Below are 23,784 nucleotides of genomic sequence, written 5' to 3'. Positions count from 1 at the left end.
ATAATCTATGACGCTGCACCAAACTTTAGATTTTTAGAATAGCTTTTTTAGCAATAACAACCGTAATTTTTGGCAGTAACCACTTTGCTTATATTTTTCAAACCCTTTATGTCTTAAATTGTAAAATTTTGAAGGTCCAATAAGGGTCAATACATGCCATAAATTTTTTTTTAAATTCTCTAATACATTAGTGTTTTTAGCTGGAATGATTTATGATTCTTAAAAAAAAGATTTCTTGGAATAAACGTGATTATTAAAAAATTATTTACATATTATATAAAATGTGTTGACAATGGGATGAATTCAACTTAGTCAAAAAGTTTGAGATGTTTACATAGCACATGTTGCATTCATTTTAAGAAATGAAATATGAAACATCTTGGTTTTCTTAGAAACAACGTGATGTCAAAATAAATAAAATAAATATTAACTTAGAATCTAAGGAATGTTCACATCCTGTTGCATTAATATGCAAAAAAACAATTTTTTTTCGTCAAAATTCACAGAATTTACACTAGACTCCAGAAACTAAACAGAAATTTTACGAATTAATTTCGGGAAAAGTTATGGTTTAACATTTTGCTCACATAAAAATGACATTTTGTATTTAAAATAATAATACAGTTTTTTAAGAGAACTACGAGAGTAGAAATATTAATGGTGCGGTGCATTGTTTTTAATATTTTGCACCATTCTGAGCGGTTATCTCAACACGTTATTTAAATTCAGTTCACCTTTATTTCATTATCGCATTTTCTCTTCTCTTCCAATTCACTTTGTATTTTTTTCGCCCATACTTTTCATGCCTCTTATATGGATCGTTTAAAAATTTTAGTCTTTCCAGTGGTGTGGCGCTGCATATGACATTGCTTCAATCTATTTTACACTCATCGTTCTCTAACATTATTCCCAGGCATTGTTGTCTTTTGCTTTGCTATCTACTACTATCTCCGAATCCTTCTGGTTCGATTTTTCCGCGTTTCGCTGGAAAAAATTGGAGAAAAACAGTGTGTTCTACTTTATGTCAGGTTCTCGTGCGAAATGTTGAATTCCGGTATCAATCTTGTCGTCCTTCTGCCTCTGCCACTATTGCATCAATGTTACTTGCATATTTGAATGATGCTAATATATCTCTACTAATATTTCAAACTTTTGTCTTACTATATTGTATTTTGAAGTTTTCAATTTAAAACTCTTTATATATTTATAGTAAACCTTAAATGAAACTAAATTTAATCAAAGTCAGCTAAAAGTCAGTTTATAATTTTTTCTTGACTTTTTGTTATTTTTATTTTGAAATTTCTTTTTCAAAAAATAAATGGGTTTTTTAAGAAAACAAAAGAGTTTCAAGTTCATTGGTTTGTCATTTTAAAAGGTTTGGTTTTAATTGAATTATGTACTTTGTTATAAAAGTAGTTAACCCGAAATTTGACTATAAAAAACAAAACTTAAAATTTCTCTTAAATTAATTATTTGCACTAATTATCTCCTTAAAAAAATTAACTTTTTTTCCATTACACTGCATAGCATAATCGAATGGGTTGTCCTCTGTTCAATCGAATAAATTTGAAAAATTAAAATTTATGTTTATTTTTAGCCAGCTATGTTAGATTAAATTTAATTTATAATAGAAAATTTGTGCACTGAAAAAATTATTTGTAAATATTTTAATATTTTTTCCTAGAATGTGATGTGGTAAGCACGTTAATTGGTTGCATTATGTATTTTCTAAATATTATTCCAAAGTCCTGATGGGCACATCCTTGTTAAATTTTGCGACAGGGACTCATTTTCTTGAATTCTACTCTCTTGAAGAGTATATTAAATTTTTTCATAGAGATGCATGGACTGCAGAAGCAAGAGAAGTGTATTTTTACTGAAACTTTGGTACGATCACCATACCTTCCTTTTTTTATTCGATTCGTTCGGTTATTAAGCATAACTGAAACTTTAAATTCTTTTTCTTTCCTTGTCGACCTTAATGCGAAAATTATTTGAACATCTGCTAATCTCTTGTAAATTACAATTTGTTTCTATACAAAAACAAAATAAGAAATATTTATTTCCTTTAAGTATGTTGATAAAGGGTGGAGTAAATTGTGATTATTTACAAACGCCACTTTCCTCCAAAAAAATTTTAAATATTTTTTAAATACTTGGATATTATATGTGCACCAGTTTGTATTTCATTTATACAAAATAAAAATATTTTTGGAAATTATTATATCCACAGACGGTCTACAAGGAAATGTAAAATATTTTGCAATTTTCGAAAATTATATTTACTGTTCAGAAGTGCTGATGTATGAATTGTTTACTCTGAACATAATGGAGAATTATATAGAATTTCTTGAATTTGCCTTGGCTGCCATCTTATTTTTTCTCTTTTTAATGTAATCTGAAATGTCATGTGGTTTTCTATTCCATTCAATAGTTTATTCGGCGCTTGGTAGCCAACTGGCGTTATGAAGTGTATCGGTTTCACAGCCCGTTAATTGTGAGAACAAATTATCAAAAACGAACTATACCTTTAGGCCAACTTTAAACTTCTTCTACACTATTTGAAATTTTTTTTAATTTTTATTTTTGTTTTTTAATTTTGAAACCAAACAAAATATTTTTTTGTACGAATACTTACCTAACAATTTGAATTAAGAAACTCGAAGTGATTTTCTTGTATTTAAAGGGAAAACTCAAAATTCATTGTAAATTGGTTTTGTAACAGAAACTTTATTTTTGCACTGCACTTGTTGCGTTTGTTTAAGTGTTTCGGATTCGGCAACCGTTTATGAATTATACTATATTGTTTTCTTTTCTTAACAGTAATTTTTTGAATTAAAATCACAAACAAGTAAAAAAAAATTAAATTTGTTTTATTAAAGCTTTTCGATGTTTATTTGCACCTTATGAGAAATGAACTTTTTGTTACGTTTTTATTAAACATTTTTAAAAACAAAAAAAAAATGACGATTTCAAATACAAAACAGTAAAAAAAAATTTAATTAAACTTCTACACTGTCTATATTAAAACTACACAAGCAGAAAAATCAAAGTCAGTTACCGTTAAACTACTAATTATTATGATAACAGTTTCCTTTTTGTTTTTGTATTGTTTTTGTTCAGTTCTCCAAATAATTTATTTAATTTTTTTTTCTATTATTTTTTTTATTTCGTTCTTATTATTTTTTTATTTTTATTTTATTTCCTCTTCTTTCTCCATTTTTTTTCTTCTATTGCCATATTTTTTTCTTAACGCAGAGATGTGTGCAGATATTGAAATCATCACGTGAAATCAGTATGACGGTTAGAGCTCCACCAACATTGAATTCGACTGCCCCATTACATGGTTTTGGACCGCCCTCAAGAGATCCAACATATGCATCAACAACCGGTATACCAATACCACCATCTGGTTCCCAAGGAGGTCATGTATTACACCATGGGGCTGGAACAACATCATCAATAGTACATCATCCATCAGCGACTGCATTAGGACCGAATTCACCGCCATTTCGACAAACATGTTCCTGGATGGATAGACAAGGTAGACCTGCATCACCTCCAATGGAATATGGTGGAAGAAGGAGTGATAGAAGAGATAGGTACTGCTTGCTATATTAAATTTAATTTAATATTAATATAATTTTATAATTTTAACATTTTTAAATAACAATATTTTAATAAAATTACAGAATTAGACGTGTAGAATTATTAATTGAACCAGGTCAATCACTTGGTCTTATGATACGTGGTGGTGTTGAATATGGCCTTGGTATATTTATAACTGGTGTAGATAAAGATAGTGTTGCAGATCGTGCTGGTTTAATGGTTGGTGATGAAATATTAGAAGTGAATGGTCAATCATTTTTAGATGTAACACATGATGAAGCTGTTAGTCAACTTAAATATCATAAACGTATGTCATTAGTTGTACGTGATGTTGGTAAAGTACCACATTCTTGTACCTCAATTGAATTAGAACCATGGGATGCGTATAGTCCAACAGGAACCCGGTATAATATTTAAAAATTTATTTCTCATAATATTTTGTATAAATTTTTGTTTCTTATTGTTTTTCTCTTTTCAAAATCAATTTAGAGCGAGAAGAAAATGTCAAATATCGGGTATGGTTGAGGAGAAAGCACGTTCCTTACTGCCTAGACATCAATTTGCAAGTCTTTCGTATTATATTGGAGAATATGGTGCGAGAGCAATGACCATAGATGCCTTTGTTGCCGTCTTATTAGAAATGTTAGATACACCTGAAAAAGTAAGTTGATATTTTTTTCTTATGTATTTATTTTTGACATTTTTTATAATAATTTTAATTATTAAATAAATAAAACAATAATTTTGACAATTTTCAAAATTTTTATAGCATACTTTAGTTACTGAAATTCGTGAATTGGTTTTTCCCGAAGATCGAACTAGATACGACGAATTAGTGTATAGAAGAGATCGGGATGCCCTTATATATGATAGACATAGGGTAAGTTTAACATTTTAATATTCAAAAGAAAAAATAACACGATAATTATAATAAATGATCCAAATTCTTGAATATTTTTTTTTTGTCATTTTCTGTTAACAAAGTAATAATGTTTGCTTATGAAAATTTGATTTTAGAATTTGCTTGCTTAATGTTATACGAATTGGCTTTTTCGATAATTGGTTTTTGTATTTCAAATTGGTTTTGTTTTTTGATTTGTTCAAATTTTATGCATGCATTTTATATATTTTATTATTTTTAGAAGTAAATTTCTAATTCAGTGTGGTTTCAATTTATATGTAAATTAAGTTTTTAAAAAAGTTTCTTTATCCAAAGATAATTTTGTGCTAAAGAATTTTATTGAATTATTTTTATATAAATATATTGTACATATAATAATTATGTTGTTCTAAAACTTTTGTAAATACAATAAGCTAAATGTCTATGTATTAAAAATTGTTATATAAAATAATTTAATAGAAAAATGTGAAGGTTATTGTAACTATTTGAAAAGAAGTTTATTTAAAAAAATTTCTATCGTTTCGAATAAATATTGACATAGTCTTATGTCAATATATACAAAAGCGGTGCCACTGGAACATAAAAAACTTTTCATCTATCTGTCAGTTTAATAATTTTTTGACTTCTCTTTATTGTATGCGAATAATAATTGTTTTTGACACTTTCATCTATTATAATCTAATAATTCACAATAGTTGAAGTACGATATTCCGACTGTCAATATGATGAAAATATTTTAATAAAAAAATTTGCCCGCCTATACTACTATCAATGTTATTATTCTGTTATACTCTGATATATTTTACGATATATATATACGATCTAAGAACCACACTGAAAATTCAATTTGTTCTAATTTTGATCGATCAAATTTTAGTATAAAAATACTTTAAAAAAAGTTTCATTCAAATCATATTTTGCATATAAAAATTATGAAATTAGTATTTAAAATATTAAAAATTAAAAAACCAAAATATTTTTTTTAAGTTTTGAATTTACACACATTTCCATTTAAATTTTCGCAATTATTTTTTTTTCTTTTATTTTTAAATAAATTCTTTTTAAAACACTTAAAATTTATGTTTTTTCAATATCTAACTTTGTTTGTTTTTGATATATTTGAAAAATATGTACATGCAATATTTTTCTTGCATTTTTCCTTTTCTCTTTTCATATTAACGTAAATACTACTACTACTACTACTTCTACTACTATATTATTTCACCACCCTTCTACTAATATACTACTACTGCTACTATTATTACTATTTACTACTTAAACATCTTTACTACAATATTATAATGCTTTTACAACAAAATCGAAATAAATTTATTCGATGAAAATCAATAAAAACAAACTAAAATAAATTTCAATTGAAAATTCGAAAAAAAAAATCAAAAATTTCGTAAACTTGGCAACACTCTTTATGTATAAAAAAAAAATTTGCTCGTTTTCGAACACAAACAAAACAAATATTTTATTTTTTTGTTTTAAAAATGATAGCGGAAAGGAGATCCAATTCATACACAGGAGATACCGGTAAGTTTTTTTGATGATTTTGATTATTATAACGATGGTTCCAATAATTATTACAATATTAATAATAATAACAATAGTAGTAGTTACAATGATGAACACATTTTTGGTTATGATTATGATTATGATTACTATTAGAATTAAATTTTTTTTTTTTTTTTTTTGATATTAATTAATAATATTAAAAAAATTTATGCCTCTGTGTATTTAGTTTTTATATTATAATTATATATGTATATATAAATAATGTATATATTCATATGTATGTACATTGAATATGTATGTGTTGTTATTTATAAATGGAACAAAAGATATTTTATATGTCACTTTTTTTTTTTTTTAAAATATATTCTTCCTTTTCTTATTCAATTGTTTAATTAAATAAATGTCACTTGTTTTTTAATATTATATAATATATATATATATATATATATACATAGATTTAACTTGTTAACTTGTTTTATTTTGTTATAATTTACACTTTATTTTTTTTTTAATTATTTTTTCTTTTTTGAATTTTGTAATTTATTCACTGTATATACATATATATATATATGTATATGTAATTAATTAATTTACATATATGTATAAAAATATGTATATATTAATATACATATAATAATTATAAGCATAAATTGTGCAAATATTGTTAGAAATACTTAGGCAAAAAATTATTATTATTCTCCAATAAAATAAAAAAAATTTCTTAAATAATATATTACATATTGCGTACATATACGTTGTTATCAAATAATATCCGAGATATTAATGGTTAATACTTAAAATAATTATAGTATAGTACATATAGTTAATCAAACTCAAACCGAACTGCGTTTCAACTTCCTAATACACTGTATAATACAATAAACAATACAACTGTACTCGTATTTATACCAAATCTAATAATTGTCAATTCTCTCTTCGCTATAAAATTGATTTTCTCTTCAAAATAAATAAATTAATATTTACTTATATATTATGTATACATACGAGTTAGGACATGTAATTTAGAATAACGCTTTTCTTATGATGACGTGCATTATAAATATAATCTCAAAATTTATGTTATAACAGTTTTTATACATACAAATACTCTAATATGATCTTAACAATTCTAATATAATATTTATTAATTACAGTTTTAAGAGCATTTCATAATTTTCCATTAAGCTTTAGTATTATAATTTTTCAAATTTATAAAATATAATTAATGAAAACGTAATTTAAAATATATAGTATATATTTACATATATACATATAGTTATAACATTATTCATAAATAATATATTGCATCTTTGATGCATTTTATCTCAACTTTTTTTATTAAAACATAAAATAAAATAAAACGCAATATTATGAAAACTAATAAATAATAAAATTTTTGACACAAATATTAATTAGCTTTTTGACAAATTAATTTTTGACAAATATATTAATAAACAAAATCAAAACAAAAAAAAAATTGTGTTGCCGTGGGAATTAAAATAACAAGCAGTATTCTTGTTGAAAATTTACTACATTGATAATTAATTCAGAAAAATAAATAAAATAATTAATTGTTTAAATTTCTACTTTTGCTAAAAGTTATTAAAAATTTTTTTATAAATTATAAATAAAATTAAAATAAATATAAAAAATTTAATTAAAGTTTAATATTACAATACGATATAAATGTATACGATAAAATAATGCTAAAATTTTGCACATTATTATAAAAAAAAAAGTTTTAATTTTTTTGTTTTTTAGTTTTTAACTAAAATATTTATTAATAATTATATTAAATATACACATATACATACATATTTATATATATACATTAAAATTGTTCCTATAAGTATCTATATAATTGTTAAAAAAGAGATAATTTAAGGGGAGCGAAAAAAAAAGATTGTAAACAATTTTTTTTTTAAAATAATTTTTCTGTAGATTTAATTTCAAATTTTTAATGTTTTATTGAAAAAAAATATACTTTATGATATGCTTAGAACTTAAATAATTTTTGATGTTTTTCTTATATAATAGTCTTCTATTATATTTTCGAATTTGTTTTCTTTTCTTTCTTTTCTTTTAAATACATATTATTTGTTTATGCCTGAAACACGTTAATAATAGTGTTAGTGTTTAATATAAAATTTAGTTTTACATATATTTTTATGTTATTATGACGAAAATTTTATTTGATTAAAGCTACTAAACAGATTTTGAAGAATTCGAAAGAAATATATATATAATTTTTGTTTTTTATTTTTTGAATTTTGTTGTTGTGATGTTATATATTTTTGATATAATTTGAATTTCAATTTAATATATAATATATAAAGATATTCCAACAACAATTATCCATTTTTTATAAATTTCAACAAAAAAAATTCATCTTATATTTACATTAACTATATATATTTCAAATATGGGATTAAATTATCTTATTACATAATATATCATAATTAATTTATTTATGGTGTGACGACTTAATTGTTACTTGAGAACAATTCTTAGTCAGAGTTTATATTAATAAAACGTCTATAGTAAATAATATATTTTGTCATTAAAATTATATGATAGTAGTCATATAATTTCATAGATGTCGCTTAAAGATAACAATTATTTATCTATATTCTATACAATATAAGGCATTAAACAAGAAATCTTAAAATTTATTTTTAAATTTTTATCGAGACAAAATTTTCAGCTTTAATACACTTTTACATTTAAAAACATATACTTATACACACTTCCTATGTCCTTTTACTTTTTATATATTATATTATTATATTTACTATAATATAATGCAACGGCAACACTAACAAAAATGCTTCTAAGATTTTTCTAAATGTTATACTTTCAAAATCTTTTTTTTTTATTTAAAAATTTTTATTTGAAGAGAATAGTTTTTAAAGTTTCTAGGAAGTTGTAAACTTAAAATAAATGAAAAAAAAAAGAATAAAACAAAATGGTGAGTATTTTTTCAAATTTTAATTCTAAATTAATCTTATAAGAAATGAAGAAAAAAAATTGACAGGTGAAATCTAAAAATATAAGTGTTCTTTAAACGTTGTGGTTTGCGTAAACGTTGTATGATGGGTGAGAAAAAATATTTCCGTACTATTGAAGAATAAATTTTTTTTTAATGTCACTGGTGAATGATGGTTGTGTCGCGATTTTCTTTTGAAAAAACAGCCTTTTTAATAGTTTTAAATTTGTATAATTGTACGATTTAGAACAACTTGTTATAATAACGCTCAAATACAATAAAATTCCACATGTTTAATTAATAAGAGTAACGTGAGACTAAAAAATATTTCAACAACTTTTGTTTTTAAAGCTTAAAATTTCTTTTATATTTAACAACATTTGCCGAAAACTATTGTTATTGCAATTGTCAATATTAAAATATTTCATGATCCTAAATAAAAAAATGTTTGACATTACTAAAGGAAATTAAGAGAGAAACGTTAACAATAATATCAAAATGATTGAAACATAACAATAGTTTTAATCACTTTTAATTGTCAGAAACTGAGAACTTTTATTTTAAGATCATTGTGGGAAATTTGGTTATTACAGAAATTAAATGAAATTATTAGATTTAATAAACATCATTTGGATAAAATAACAGAACCTTAATATAACAATAGTTCTTGTCAAAAAGCTCTTGTCAAACTGACAATGATTTAAAATAATTAATCAACGAAATTATCTGCATATTGTTTACAAAGGGTACAATAAGAGTACATGTAAGAAACGTGAATTTTAATAATGTAAAACTTATACAAAAATTACATAATTTTGTTAACATATTTTGGAACTAGTAGGTTAAAACTTTTTTTTTAAGTTGTCATTTTTTGTTTTTATTACATACATATTTATTTTTGATTCATTTTCTTTTGATTTTTGGAAATTTTAAGTTTATGAAATTTATTTTCATTTAATATTGTGTAAATTTTTATTTTTAAATTATTAAGAAAATTTAAATATTTAACAATTAACCTCAAAAGAGCACATAATGAAGAAACAAGAAAAATAAAAAAATTATCAAGAAAATAAATACAAGCAAAAATTACAATGCAGCAAAAAGCAAATATGTACAAAAATTTTAAAATAGCAAATTTACATGTAAGTATTTTCATATAGAAATTCATTAAAAATTCAGACATTTCATTGTAAAATTTATTTATTTTTTGTTTTAAGATTTTAATTATTTTTAATTAAAATTAACTTATTATTAGTCATTGAAAAAAAATTTCAATTACGCTTAGTTTTTTTTTCAATCATTGCATAACTCTCGTATACATTAGAATTTTTTTTTAAATCTTTGCATATTTTTTATATATTTTGATCATTTTGCATACATTTGACATTTCGAATTGCTTTTTTTATTCATAATCCGCGCATTTTCATTACAAATTTTGATGGCGGTTTTTTCCAAACAATATACCCATATACATGCAGTAAAGCAACAATATTGTATTTGCACAAAAAATTATTTGTCAAAAATAAAAAGAAAAATTAATGCAAATGCAAAATAGTGACAAAAATAATCAAAATCCAAAAATATTATTTTGTTGCACACATACTCGTACATTTTTTAAGTAAAAATAGCATTTTTAGTCATTTTCAGAAACATAAATTTTAATTTTCATAATATGCTATCCTTATTGCACGCATTTTCCATACTTTGAATATCTAATGACATTTTTATTAAAATAACTTTTAGTCCTGTATAATTTCCCTAAAATAATTATTTTACCTATATTTAAAATGTACATATCATGTAGAATATGAAACATAACCCTACCTTAATTAATTTTAAAATTTTTTTTACAAAAATTTTACGCATTTAAAATAAAATTTCATTTCCAACTTCATATCTACGCTAAATTGCATATTTTACAATTTGATCCTACTTTGTTTTTACACTAATTCGCTTTGAAATTGCACGATACAGCCCTGCATAGAAATTTCCCTTTTTTCTCTTCAAAAATATTAATCACATTTGTAGATTTTGTAGTATTAGAAAAAATTACAAAAGAAAAAACAATTCTTTTTACTCTTCACTCTCTTTCAGCATAAAAACAAAAGCTAAATGAATTTTTCAACTTTTTGAAATTTGACAAAACAATAAAAAACATAATATTTTGTTGATGTATATTTTCTTATTGTATATGTATTGCAAAAAATGTAAAAAAATACACAAAATAAACGAAAACACTGCGATTTTCGAATTTTCGAAATTTGTATTTAAAATACCAAAAAAAATAACACAAAAATTATTTTGTACCTTTTGTCGAGAATATTTTTCTGGAAATCTTTTCTACTCTTATTTTCTCTCTTTTGTTTTTTTTTTGGTTTCGTTTCTCTTGTTTAGGTAACTGATGTTGATTTGGAAATAATGGCAGCAACTGGACGAAGTCCATCATCTGATTCTGGCGTTGGATTAGCAGTGTCTGATATTAGAAATCGGTACAAAAAATACTAAAGCACAGATTTTTATTAATTAAAACGCACAATTTTTTTAATTTATAATTAAAAACAAAAACACTAAATGTTGAAAAAAAAGGGCGTTTACACTATTTTATGTCAAGATTTCAAAAATTTGCAATACATTAATTAATTTTATCGTTTATAAAAATTTAATTGGAATAATTGTTTAGAAAAAGTGATCAAACATGAAATTTTTCTATTCTCGACTGTTTTTATTTAGAAAATATTTGAAATTTGAACTTAAATATGCAAAATGCTATTAATAGGGTTCAAACACTTACCTAACTGCTACCGTTCAAATTTTAATTTAATTTAATTTCTTACTGTCAAATTTTAATTTTCGGGTTTAGTATATCAAATTGCATATTACATTCTGTTTGCTTCCAACATGATCATAATACTTATAATCATTTTGTAAATATTTTGTAGTAGGTACAGTAATTATTTACAGGTAGTTTTCAAACTCAACATTTCTGCTTATCATCTTAGAATTGAATTTCTAATAAAAGGCTATAACAGTATTTTCTCATTTTTATTAAGAAAAACGTAATGTAGTTCGTTAGTAACCCTTAAAATAAAATTTTTATTCAAATAAGGGTAACTGGCATTAAACAAATGTATGGGAAACTGTCAGCAGTTGATAATTAAATTAAAATCCTTGATAATAGCTAGTTAATGTTTTAAAAATTTTCATTTGAGTACTTTAAGCCCCCTTAGTATGAAACAATTTGCAAGTGTGAACATATTACAACAAAATGACATGAATGTTATTGCAAATTAATTTTTATTTTATCTGGAAATATACGATAAATATAAAATTCCAATAATTTCAATAAATTTAATTTTAAATAATGAGTTTTGTTAATAAATTTTTAAATATCAAGTTCACGTAACAACATTTTTGATGTTTAATTCACTGTCAAACAATTAAACTTAAAAGTGCTATCTGTTTTTGAAATTTACAAGTGATTTTTAAGTGTATTTGACAATATTGTCACAGAATTCATTGCGATTCGGTGTATTCATAAAAATAATTTGGTATTAAATTTGTGTATCAATTAAAAATTTGAAATTATACAAGAAATATGTATAAATCGTGTGTTATGTATATACTAACATGGTTAAATGTTATTGAAATAAGTGTTATTTAGCTATTGTCAAATGTCACATAATGTTGTTAAAAATTATGAAACTTCAAGGAATTGTTTTCATAATGATGTCATTTTCTCTAAAAGGTCCTTATTTTCACCATAGTTGTATGAGCAATCTTGCAGTTATATAGTTATACACAATTGCAGAACTATTACAATATAATAGCCAAAAAGTTACAGGTTGAATGGTTCCAAGTCATGGGAAAGTGTTAAGTTCTAAGAATAATTGATTTTTTGTGCTTTTTGAATGTAGACTAAATGTGTTTTATAGCATTTTCGTAATTTTAAGTTATTTATTTTAAATAAATTTGAATAAAAACAATTTACGTTCGCTTTTCTAATTTAACCATAATATACACGCTAGGGTTTAACACATTATGAATCTTATTTGAATAAATAAAAATTTCGTTCTCTAACTCATAAAAAAATATTAAGTAAAATGTACTTTCCGAATAACTTTTTGCAATAAAATTTTCGTTTAAAATTTAATTCACTTGTAGTCCTATTACCCTGCTCTTCCTCCTCTATAAATTACCATTATAATTTTCGATTTTCGAATTGTGTTGATCATTTCAAATCATTGTGTAATTAAATATTCTACATTTTAAAATCGAAAACCTTAATTTAAATTTTCATCTTCATTTAAAATTTCACAACACCTAAATAAAAAAAAAAAAATTTTCATTTCATAAACACTTCGAAAGTTCAATTTCGAAAAGATTTTTTCCTTAACAACAAAAAAGAAACAACTAATTCACATTGCACAAGAGATGAGCAACAAAAAAAAAAAAAATTGCCAAAAAAAAGAAAACATAAAAAAACATATAAAAAATAAAATTATTTTATAGACCTGCATGTCCACTGCCATATCGACCATTATCCGCTGGACCAATTTTACATCGCCATCATTATCATCATCATTCATCATTACGTCATTTAGGAGGATCACAAAATCGTTTAGCGCCAACTAAAACTGTTGGTACAAATACACCAACAAAACAAGGTAGTTTAGGTGCTAATAACAACAACAATAATAATAATAATAACAGTAATATTGAAGGAAATGGTGGTGGAGGTTATAATCAACAACAACAACAGCAACAACAACAATTACAGCTACAACATAATTTACAGCGAAGTGATATTATTGGTGAAAAACAAGATGATTCATCAAATGATAGAAAGGTGAATAGATTTTTTTGTTATTTGCTTTTGTTTTTATTGTTTGATTTTTTTTATTTTTCTTTTTTATTTTTATTTTCCATTTTATGTCATTAGTTTTTTCAATTTTGTTTTTTTTTTTTCTGCAAAAAAAAAAACAAAAAATATTTTATTTTTCACATTATTTTAAAGTCATTTGAGGTTCAAGAAAAAAAATGACAACAACACTGAAGAAGGCTAAAAGTAAAGATAAACAATAAAAATAGAAAAAAAAAACATCATAAAAGCAAAATTACTGTTATAAATTGTTATTGTAATTTCTTTGTTGTAAAATGTCCTCTCTCAAAATAATGTCATTTTGAAAAAAAAAAAAAACCAAAAGAAACAATTTGACATTTCGACATTTCTTTCACTTTTATATTGTATTGTCAAAAAATTTAAGTATGGCCGTTTTTTTTTTTTTTATTTTTTATTATTGTTTTATTTTTGATTTCTTTTTTTATTATTGTAAAGATTTTTTATTTGTATTTTTATATTCTATCATTTACTTTGAATAGATTTTTATGTTTTATTTTTTTTTTATAAAAGTGGAAACACCTTTTATAGCTACTACACTTTAAATGAAATTTCTCTTAATACATAAATAAATATACACACAAAAATACATGTACATAATGTCCTTGAAAATTTATTTCTTTCTTTCAAAACATACAGAAATCGACAAAAAAAAGGACAAGGAATCAATATTATATTTTAAGTTCTTTAATATAATAGTTTTGTATCAGTGACAATTCAATTTTTTTTCAAGAAATTTCTAAAGTACAATTTGATTTTATTCAACACTGCAAAAAAAAGCAAATGTGCTAAAATCAAAAAATTTATATTGGCTGAAAATTAATGATTTTAATAGAAATTATGGTCTTAATAAAAAAAATTAGAGTGTATATTATAAAAATAAAATTACAACAATAATAAAAAAAAATCACACCCCTATTATTTAAAGATGAATCACTATGTAATACTACGAAAAGTAATTACGAGATATTATATCGTAAAAATTTGAAAAATTACCCAAAATTTTGATTAATGTTTGTGACAAAATAAGTTTTTATTTGATATAATTTATTTTATTTCAAATATAGGAATTAATTTTTTACATTTAGAGTGTGAATATCATATTTAAAAACTGCCGCCCGAGCATAGCTATAATAATGTCTTGTTAAATAATGTGTATTGTATTTTCTTAATTAAGCAGAACATTATTTGTCTAATTTAATTAAAAAATCATTTGGTACTAAAAAGCACTAATTTTTATCGAACCATTATGGAAAATTGTGCGATTTTCCCTGCAATATGTAGGGGGAATTAAGAAACTTTATGTTATCATTTAGAAAATTAAACAAATATTTGTTGCATGAAAGTGATTTTTAAAAATTTCACTAATGTTGCGTTTGTATTTACAATAAAATTCGAAAATTTTTAGTGCTTTAGTACAATATTGTTCTATATAAACACCTAATCTTATATTTTTCCGCAAAAAAAATGATTTTATTACAATTTTTTTTGTCTCTTCTTTATTTTTTATTGACAAGAATCGTTACTGATTTTCTCTTGTTTTACTGTTTATTCTTGCATTTGATGTGTTCTCAAAGATTTAAAATAATATCTGCGTACTTGTAACAATTCTACCTTTTTTAAATGAAGATAGAATCACAAAATTGAATATTTTATGATAAAAAAGAATACCAGCTTAAATGACAATTTTTCAAAATTACTTTATAATAAAATTTGATTGGGGTTGGATTTACGTTTAATGGTTTTTCACTTAAATGGGATGAATTGAAATTTTATCACTCATATTATTAAAATTGAGCACATAGAAAAAACACGTACATAACACTAATTTTATTGAAATTGTTAACTTTTACTTTGGAATAATTTGTCGGTTTTAATGTTATTGAGATACTGTGGCACTAAAAATTTGAAAAATTAAAATTTCTTTCAAAGAATGGATAAGTACGAGTATATGGATAAAACTTAATTAAAATTTTGACATCTTGCAATATTTTTGACATAGCCTAAAATAAATTAATTTTTGAGCCGCAAATCGAGTCTAATTGAGCGATTCAAATCCTGACATTAATAGCTCACCGAAAACAATCATAATTAGCGTAAATACTAATGAGTTGGAAACGGTTAGTTCCCTCATAATAAGGAACTGGCGCCCGAACATTTTGTATGTTATTTTAAAAGTAGTGGAAATTTGTTAATTTTTCACTAACTGAAAAACAAAATGAATAAAGAAAAGTACGTGTTTAGAACTTTTTCAGTCTTTTTTCTAAAAAAAAAAAAAGATTACTCCTAAAATTATGCAATTTTTCTTTTTTCCCTTTTAAATGCATACATACTGCATTTTAAATGCTCTAAGGTTTTCTTTATAAATATTTATGTACTTTATACTTAAATATGTATATACGTATGTAATTTTAGAATTTTGAGTTAAAAAACTGAATAAGTAATATTATGTAAACTTACCATTTATATAAATAAAATGTATTTGTGTACTTATATTGTGTACAAGATAAAAAATCCTATTGTCCTTCAACTATAGAACTTCAAAAAAAAATAAAAATAAAAACGAAGAACCGAAGTGAAAAAAGATGTTATCTAATAAAAATGCTCTGCATATTTACAAAGGAGTAAAACGATAAAAAAAAGAAAAACAAGTAAAAACGTTTCAGTCGGTATGAACCGACCTTTCATACCGAATTGAATTATACCCTGCACCTTTCATTGTTGTATAGCAATTAATCAAACCTGTGAAACCATTCTATAGAAACTTCACGGTCAGACATATGACCTATAACTGAACACACAACTACCAAGTTTCATGAATCTGACTTTTTTTTTCCAAATATTTAAAATTAGCTTTTGGAGTTGTATGGCAGGTACCCGACCTGCCAAGAAATTCCACTAAAACTTCGCAGGTATATCTGATCTATAATTGGACACACAACTGCCAAGTTTCATGAATTTGACTTTATTATTTTGCCGATTATAAAAAATTTGCTTTTAGAGTTGTATGGCAGCCACCCGAACCGGTGCAGCTATCTCATTAGAATTTTTAGAGCATATGTAGAATATAATTGGACACATGTATACAAAATTTTATATTCGTACCTTTATTAGTTTTTGAAATAATTAAAATAAACTCTTTGAGTTGTATGGCAGCTACCCGAACCCGTTGTCCGAATTGGTCCAATAACAATAGGATTCGTCCTTGGCACAAAAGAAGCAACTTGTGAAAGTTTGGTGTTGATTGCATTATTCGTTTTTGAGTTATCGTGCGATCGGACGGACGGACGGACGGACATGTCTGAATCAATGCAGAATTTTACGCTGAGCAAGAATATATATATATGCCTATACCGCAGGTGACTCCTTCAAGTAGTTACAAACTCCATACCAAAGTTAATATACACTTCACGAAGTGCAGGGTATAAAAATATGTAAAAAAATTTTAAATTAGCAGAGAAAAAGAAGTTCATTCATTTTTGACTATATAAGTACTTGTATATTCAACTCTCTGACGGTTAGTTTGAGTTCTCCAGGGGCATTTTGTATTTCTGTGGCAATGAGACAAAACTATCCAGATTCGAGAAAATGACTTTAAAGAATATTTTGACTTGACACTAAACCATGTTTTTGATACTGAACTTTTTGAGCATAGTATGGAGTTAGAGGTAATTGAAAGCTAGCGAAATGAAAAGATTAAAAGCGGAAATTTTATGCTGTGGTGGTGGATTTTTTGATATTCTATTCAAAATTTCAAGATTGCGGCACTTACTTTGGTTGGCGCTTTTTCCTAGAGAAGATGCTTGTCAAGAGTTACAGGATGCATAATAGTAGAGAACACATACTATGCGAGTATCTACCTCTATCAAAAAAAAAAAACAATTTTAGGAAAATTCGAATTAGATACGGTCGTAAAGAAATTGTTATATTTCGTGAAAGCATTTTCGTTATTTTAAGAAATGCGGATGTGTGTCATATGCTTGCCGGCGGACCTTAGGTTTGTTTTCTTCTGGGAATGTGTGTAATAGGGTTCACTTCTTCAATTCATCTTCTTGGAGTTTTCCGAGTTTAGCCGATATTTTATATATCTAAAGTTGGGAATACGGAAATTTTAAATATCGTAGTCTTTCGTTTTTTGCAAACAGTTTTGCTTATTGACAGTTGATTTTAACTTCTGTTTACTTAGACAGTTTTGCCTTATTGCCATAGATTTGAACCAGATATCCATGTTTAGAGCGATTGTGTAATTTTTCTGTTCTTCTATTTTATTCATACAAATTATGTCATATACACAGGTATATATACTAATGTGTATATATATATATGAAAACAATTTTTAGTTTTTTTTAGTTAGTCATTCTTGTTCCTTTAGCTTTAAGCTGAGCAAAATTTTTGCTATTCTATTTGCATTTTATTATATTTTTTTTTGTTTATTTTTATTGTTCTTGTTGCAGTGATAAATTTCAATTTTAATTTTTTTTCTTTAATTTTTTTTACTTTATGCTACTGCTGCTGCTACTTGCTACAAACTTACTATATTTGCTATCTTTATTACTACCTTTTATTTTATTTCATGTTTACTTTTTTTGTTAGATGTTTTTTTTTTTTCAAATATCAAGTTCTTCAAATATTTTATATTAAGAAAGTTTTATTGTCATGTGCTTGTTGTGTATGTGTGTATGTGCATTGGTTTTGTAAATAAATATTCATATATGTGTCCACAAATATTGTGAATGGATTTGTTGTGTTATAAATGACGTTTAACAGAAAATTCATGTTGTTCTTTTGTTTTTTGTTGTTTTCATTAGATGGGATTATTGCATTTTGTTTTTGTTTTCTAAAATGTTTTAGAATAGTGAATTTTGCTGTTGTTTTTTGTCCTGTGCAGGAAAATATAAAAATATACTTGCTTTAAAAATTGGTTTTGTTGTTGAATTTCTATTTTTTCTTAGAAAAACATAAATAAAGACAAAATAAAAATTTTTTTTTTGTAAGTGTTGGACCTTGTAAACATTTTGAAAGAAAAAAGAGATGTAAAGATAAAAATTATTAAGACCAGTTCAGCAGAACAAGATTATGTCAATTTAAAAAAAAAGTGAAGTGAATTTTTTGAAAAAAAAAGAAAAGGTTTTTTTTTGAACAATTATTTTAACCTAAATAAAATGTAAGAGTCGAACAATTAGAAACACTAGTGATTTTTTGTGTCAATTCAAACTAAGAGCTATAATGTATTATGACCCCGTGCTATATCAGTCAAAAGAACTAAGTAACCACTTTTCTCCCTATCGTTCTCTGAGTTTAATTCAGGTTTTATATTTTGCATTACTATTACTCACGTATATTTCAGAAGAGAGCGTGATAATTCTCTCACTTTCTTATCATCCGCTAAGTACAAGAGTGTGAGATACAGAATGAAGCGCCTGTTTTCAATTTTTAATCTAGATTAAAGATAAATTCCCAAATTAATTTTTATGTAAACTTTTTCGAGCAGGACAGAATTTTTGAAATTGTGTATGTGTCACTTAAGGTGATTTCATTGGTTTGTCTTTGGTGCATCGAAGTAATACGAGAGCATATATTTTATATGAAAATTTGAATTGTATTCTTGCTTTTTTCTCTTTCTAAAAAAATTGAACGAAGTCAAACGGGGCCATGAGCCTTCATGAGAGAAATTAGAACTTCATCAGTCAAAGACTTTAGACATTTACAATTTCCTTTAAAAATCATCTATTTCTTCATATATATTGTTGTGTAAATAAAATTGAAAGAAATTTTTTAAATAAATGTCAATGATGACATTATTATGAACTTGTCAAAAATTAATTTTAACATTTTTCAGCATTTTCGTGTCTCTCTTTATTAATAGTTTTTTTTACATTTATATAATTTTTTTTTCTCTCACTGTTTTATATATAAAATTTTTATAAAAATTTTATTTTTTGTTCTCAATATTGATTTTGATATTCTGTGGCTCTATGAAATTTACTAAATACAAAAAAATTTTTTATTGCTTGAAATTAAAATTGTCTTTATTATTTTCTTTATGTTTGTAATTATTTTTAATATTTTGTTCATTTATATTTTGTATATAGGGACTGAAATAAAATGTAAATAATATTTTTTTTTTATATTTATGTGTCTATGTGAAATTATTACATAAATCGTATGTCTTTTTATATATAAAAATAAAAATATTTTATTTCTTTTTTTGTTTTTATTAATTTATTTTTGAATCCAAGTTTTGGATTGCGTTCCTATATTGAATTCTGTTGTGCTGTTGTTGAGTATGATCAATTTTATTCGAACTCGAACATAAATTTATGCATAATAGTATTTGTATATATATATATATATACTCATATTTATACATTATATTTTATTTTTATATGTGTATTTAATTGATTTTTTTAATATATATTTCAATATAATATTATATTATAAATAGAGAAAAAAATAACAGGATCAAAAAAAAGAGAAAATTTTTTTAATATTTTTTCTCCCCCTCTTTTTTATTATTATTATTAATAATAGTTTTAGAGCTAGTTTTTATCGTTGTTATTATTTTTTTTTCTTTTATTTCTTTTTTTTCCCCTCTCATCTTATATTATCAATACTCTTAAAATAAACAAAACCAAACAAACAAACAAACAAACAAACAACAAAAAAAACCAAATATGCAGGAATACAACTGTGATGATACAAGATCAAGAAGAGGAAGTGAAACTCAATTACCTAGAAGTGAATATGAACATGAAACGGTAAGTGTTATACTCTAATGGTTTGCAAAAACTAAAGAAAAATGAAGTTATATAATGCACCATTTTGAAGAACCAAAAAAAAAAATATATTTAATATAAATATGAGAGCAAAAAAAGAGCACAAAAAACAAATTTAAATGGAAATCATTCACTGTTATATTTGCTCACCTTATTATTAATTTGGTCTATACGCCATTTATTTGATTTTAAGAAAACCGATTTTCAACCTTGAGAAAAGGAGATATGCAGTAGATATAGAACAAAAATGGTGGATAAAGAACAAAATCGACACTGTGATTCTCTCAGAACCAATTAAGTTTATGAAAAACGGGCAAACAGATTCTAAAAGGCCACATTTTATAAACGTCAGATGAACTTTTAAGTCAAAAAATTTGAAAATAGCGTATAGACCAAAGTATAATATTTAGGTGGCAATTTCATATACTTATATACAAAAATACATGTACAATTTTACATTTTAAAAACAAGAATAGAAATAATATGAAATAACACGTACAATATAACATGTACGTGTGTATATTTCAAAATATAGATGTGAAAATCTTTTACTACACAATGCAGGTGTCTGTTTTTTTTTTTTGTTGTGATGCATTTTCTTTTTGTTTTTAAATGTGAATTGAAGATTCTTCCAATTTTTTTTTTAATTTTCATTTGGTTTCTCTCTTGATTTTCTCCTTTTACCTTTTTCATAACAATATGTTTAATTTTTAAACACGAACACAAATTATTTTCCAAAAAAAATAAAAATATTTTTTTTTTTATATTGTAAATTTGCTTGCTAAGTAAACTTGTGTATTTTGGCTTACTGCCATTTACAAAATTATTTTAAGGTTATTGAAAAAGTTTTAAAGTAGAAATAAATGAGAAAAAAAGAAAATCAATGCCATGCCACTGAATTTTTTTTTTTTCGTTTTCTTTCATATTTGTTACTTTTTATTATTATTGTTATACATATTACTCTGTGGGTTTAAACTGTTCTTTATTAAGAATAATTTACTGTTCATTTTGTATTCTCATTTCTATAAGAAAAAAAAAAAGTTTTTAATTCTCTCTTTGCATTTATTGTATAAGAAGAAATGGTATGAAAAGTATAGGAAATTTCTCATGAGGAATAGTTTAAAATCCAAAATTTATGGTTATTTTCCGACTCTAGTAGTGTTTTAAGTTATGTTATATTGTAATTGTTATAACAAAAAAAAAACTCTTTTCCAAATATGAAATTGATTATAAGAGAAATTTCTCTTTACATTTCTTTTGAGAAAATTGAGTTTACAGTTTATAAGTATAATATTATATCTGCATTACTTTAGAATGAAATTTCAATTTAATTTCTGTTATATAATATTAAGGGTGATGCTACATTATTATTTTGATTTTTAAACTGGGAAATTGAAATCTGATATATTTTTATTTTTCCATAAATTTTAATTACAAAATTTTCTACTTTTAATTTAAGAATTTAAGATTTCAAATTTTTAATTTTTGATTTTTGAAATATACATAGATGCACGATATAGTATATTAAAAATTTAAGTATACCAATTATGTATAAAATTTCGTAGTGGTATAATTTGAATTAATTGTTATAATATTGATTTTACACCGCCCTGGCTAACATAAGGCAATCATTAATGAACTATATTGACTAGAAGCGTTGTTTAAATTAGTATTATATCAATTATAATAATCGAATGCCATTTATAATATTATACAAAATTTTTGAACATTTTTGACATTTTTTGTCATAGGAACGAAAATTTTTGATATATAAATGAATTTAAAATTTTTTTTGTGTTTAAAAATTGTGTTTTAATTTCTTTAAAAACACTTCGTGGTTTTATACTTCTATGAATCCTGTAAAGGAACAATTATAATTATACATAGTTTTTGAAGTGAAAAACAATTACTGTCAATTTGGTTCCTAAATTGTGTTCTTGTGAATGAATCCTGTAACAAAAACGCTACGATTTTGTATGGTTTAAGTTTAATATTGAGAATATGTTAGCTTGATTGATAATAACTCAACACATTATTTTACAGTTGAGTATAACAATATTTGTAAAATTTATTTATCTTATTTTAGACAAAAACCCTCTCTGTCTTTCCTTATTTTTTTCATTATCAACGTGGATTCATACTTTCTTTGTTTGTAAACGTCACTATAAAAATTAATAAATTTTGAGTTTTAGCAATTAATTGAGCAAATTTGTAATTATTTTATATATAAGAATGTACATACTTCACTCTTCTAAATGCACCTCATACTTTTCCCTTATTAAAATTTTATTTTTTAATCCGCGACACAATTCTTACAATTACTGTTTCTTCTTCCTATTTCTGCTCTCTTTTTAATTCAGATAACACTACTCGACTTTTCGACTCTCGAATTAAATTGCATTGTGCTGTATTTAAGTTGTACTATAATAATTTACGATTAGATATCAAAATCAAAATAAAATTGCATATTTATAGGAGTGACAAAACGAGTGAAATAAAAAAACAAAAAATTATTGCTGAAAAATTCTACTTAAAAACTATAATTAAATTTTATTTTATTTGTTTTTTTTTTATTACAAAACTTAATATACTAACATATAAATTGTTATATAAAACTCATATACATTCAAATTTTATATATGTATATAAAAAATAAATTTATATTCTAATTATAAAAAAAAAAAAATTAATTATTTGTCAATTTTTATAACGTTTCATTTCTGAATTTTGCTTATATTTGATTTGTTTGTATTGTTTTTTTTTTGTAAAGATAATACATACATATTAAGATTTATATGTATGTGTGTATGAGTAATATATATGTAGATATGCAAATTATTCTTAAAGTTTATCTTGTAATCTTTGTCTTAATTCATTATTCGTTTTAATTGAATGTGTTGAGTTTTCATCTACTACTGATGTCATATTATAATCTTTTGGTGGTTCACTCGGTTGACATACAAATCTTGATGTTGGTGGACTACCACTTAAACCAAATTTTGGTCTTGGTATACGTAATTGTTTAACATCATTTAACCAAACGTCCATTTTTCTGAAGAATTTTTTTTTTTTTTTGTTCGTTATGTGGAAAGGA

General features: G+C 23.9%; 2 protein-coding genes across 2 annotated transcripts in view; both read left to right on the top strand.

The window, feature by feature from the left end:
- The window catches only part of LOC129613467 (protein lap4), an 86,675-nt gene extending 80,358 nt beyond the window's left edge, over positions 1–6,317 (top strand). Inside the window, exons 5-9 of the mRNA XM_055527549.1 lie at positions 3,259–3,602; positions 3,693–4,013; positions 4,099–4,270; positions 4,379–4,489; positions 6,014–6,317. Coding sequence (XP_055383524.1) covers positions 3,259–3,602; positions 3,693–4,013; positions 4,099–4,270; positions 4,379–4,489; positions 6,014–6,184 — 1,119 coding nt within the window. The 3' untranslated portion in view covers positions 6,185–6,317. The remainder of the gene's footprint in view (positions 1–3,258; positions 3,603–3,692; positions 4,014–4,098; positions 4,271–4,378; positions 4,490–6,013) is intronic.
- Positions 6,318–10,061: 3,744 nt separating this feature from the next.
- Positions 10,062–20,940, top strand: LOC129613469 (probable basic-leucine zipper transcription factor P). The gene is made up of 4 exons (XM_055527550.1): positions 10,062–10,159; positions 11,412–11,506; positions 13,527–13,863; positions 20,595–20,940. Exons 1-4 carry the CDS (start codon positions 10,109–10,111, stop codon positions 20,688–20,690), a joined length of 579 nt encoding a protein of 192 aa, XP_055383525.1. The 5' UTR covers positions 10,062–10,108; the 3' UTR covers positions 20,691–20,940.
- The last annotated feature ends 2,844 nt before the right edge of the window (positions 20,941–23,784 follow it).

This window comes from Condylostylus longicornis, unplaced genomic scaffold (genome assembly GCF_029603195.1).
Source record: "Condylostylus longicornis isolate FDR11 unplaced genomic scaffold, ASM2960319v2 ptg000084l, whole genome shotgun sequence".
NCBI lineage: Eukaryota > Metazoa > Arthropoda > Insecta > Diptera > Dolichopodidae > Condylostylus > Condylostylus longicornis.
Note: the sequence above shows the minus strand (reverse complement) of the source record. Positions and strands in the feature narration are given on the sequence as shown.

Bases quoted from the DNA above. Each gene is read 5' to 3' on its own strand.
- LOC129613469 (XM_055527550.1), top strand. From the start codon at position 10,109: ATGCAGCAAAAAGCAAATATGTACAAAAATTTTAAAATAGCAAATTTA. The intron at 10,160-11,411 runs GTAAGTATTTTC...TCTCTTGTTTAG, and splicing joins TTAAAATAGCAAATTTACAT to GTAACTGATGTTGATTTGGA. The intron at 13,864-20,594 runs GTGAATAGATTT...CCAAATATGCAG, and splicing joins ATTCATCAAATGATAGAAAG to GAATACAACTGTGATGATAC.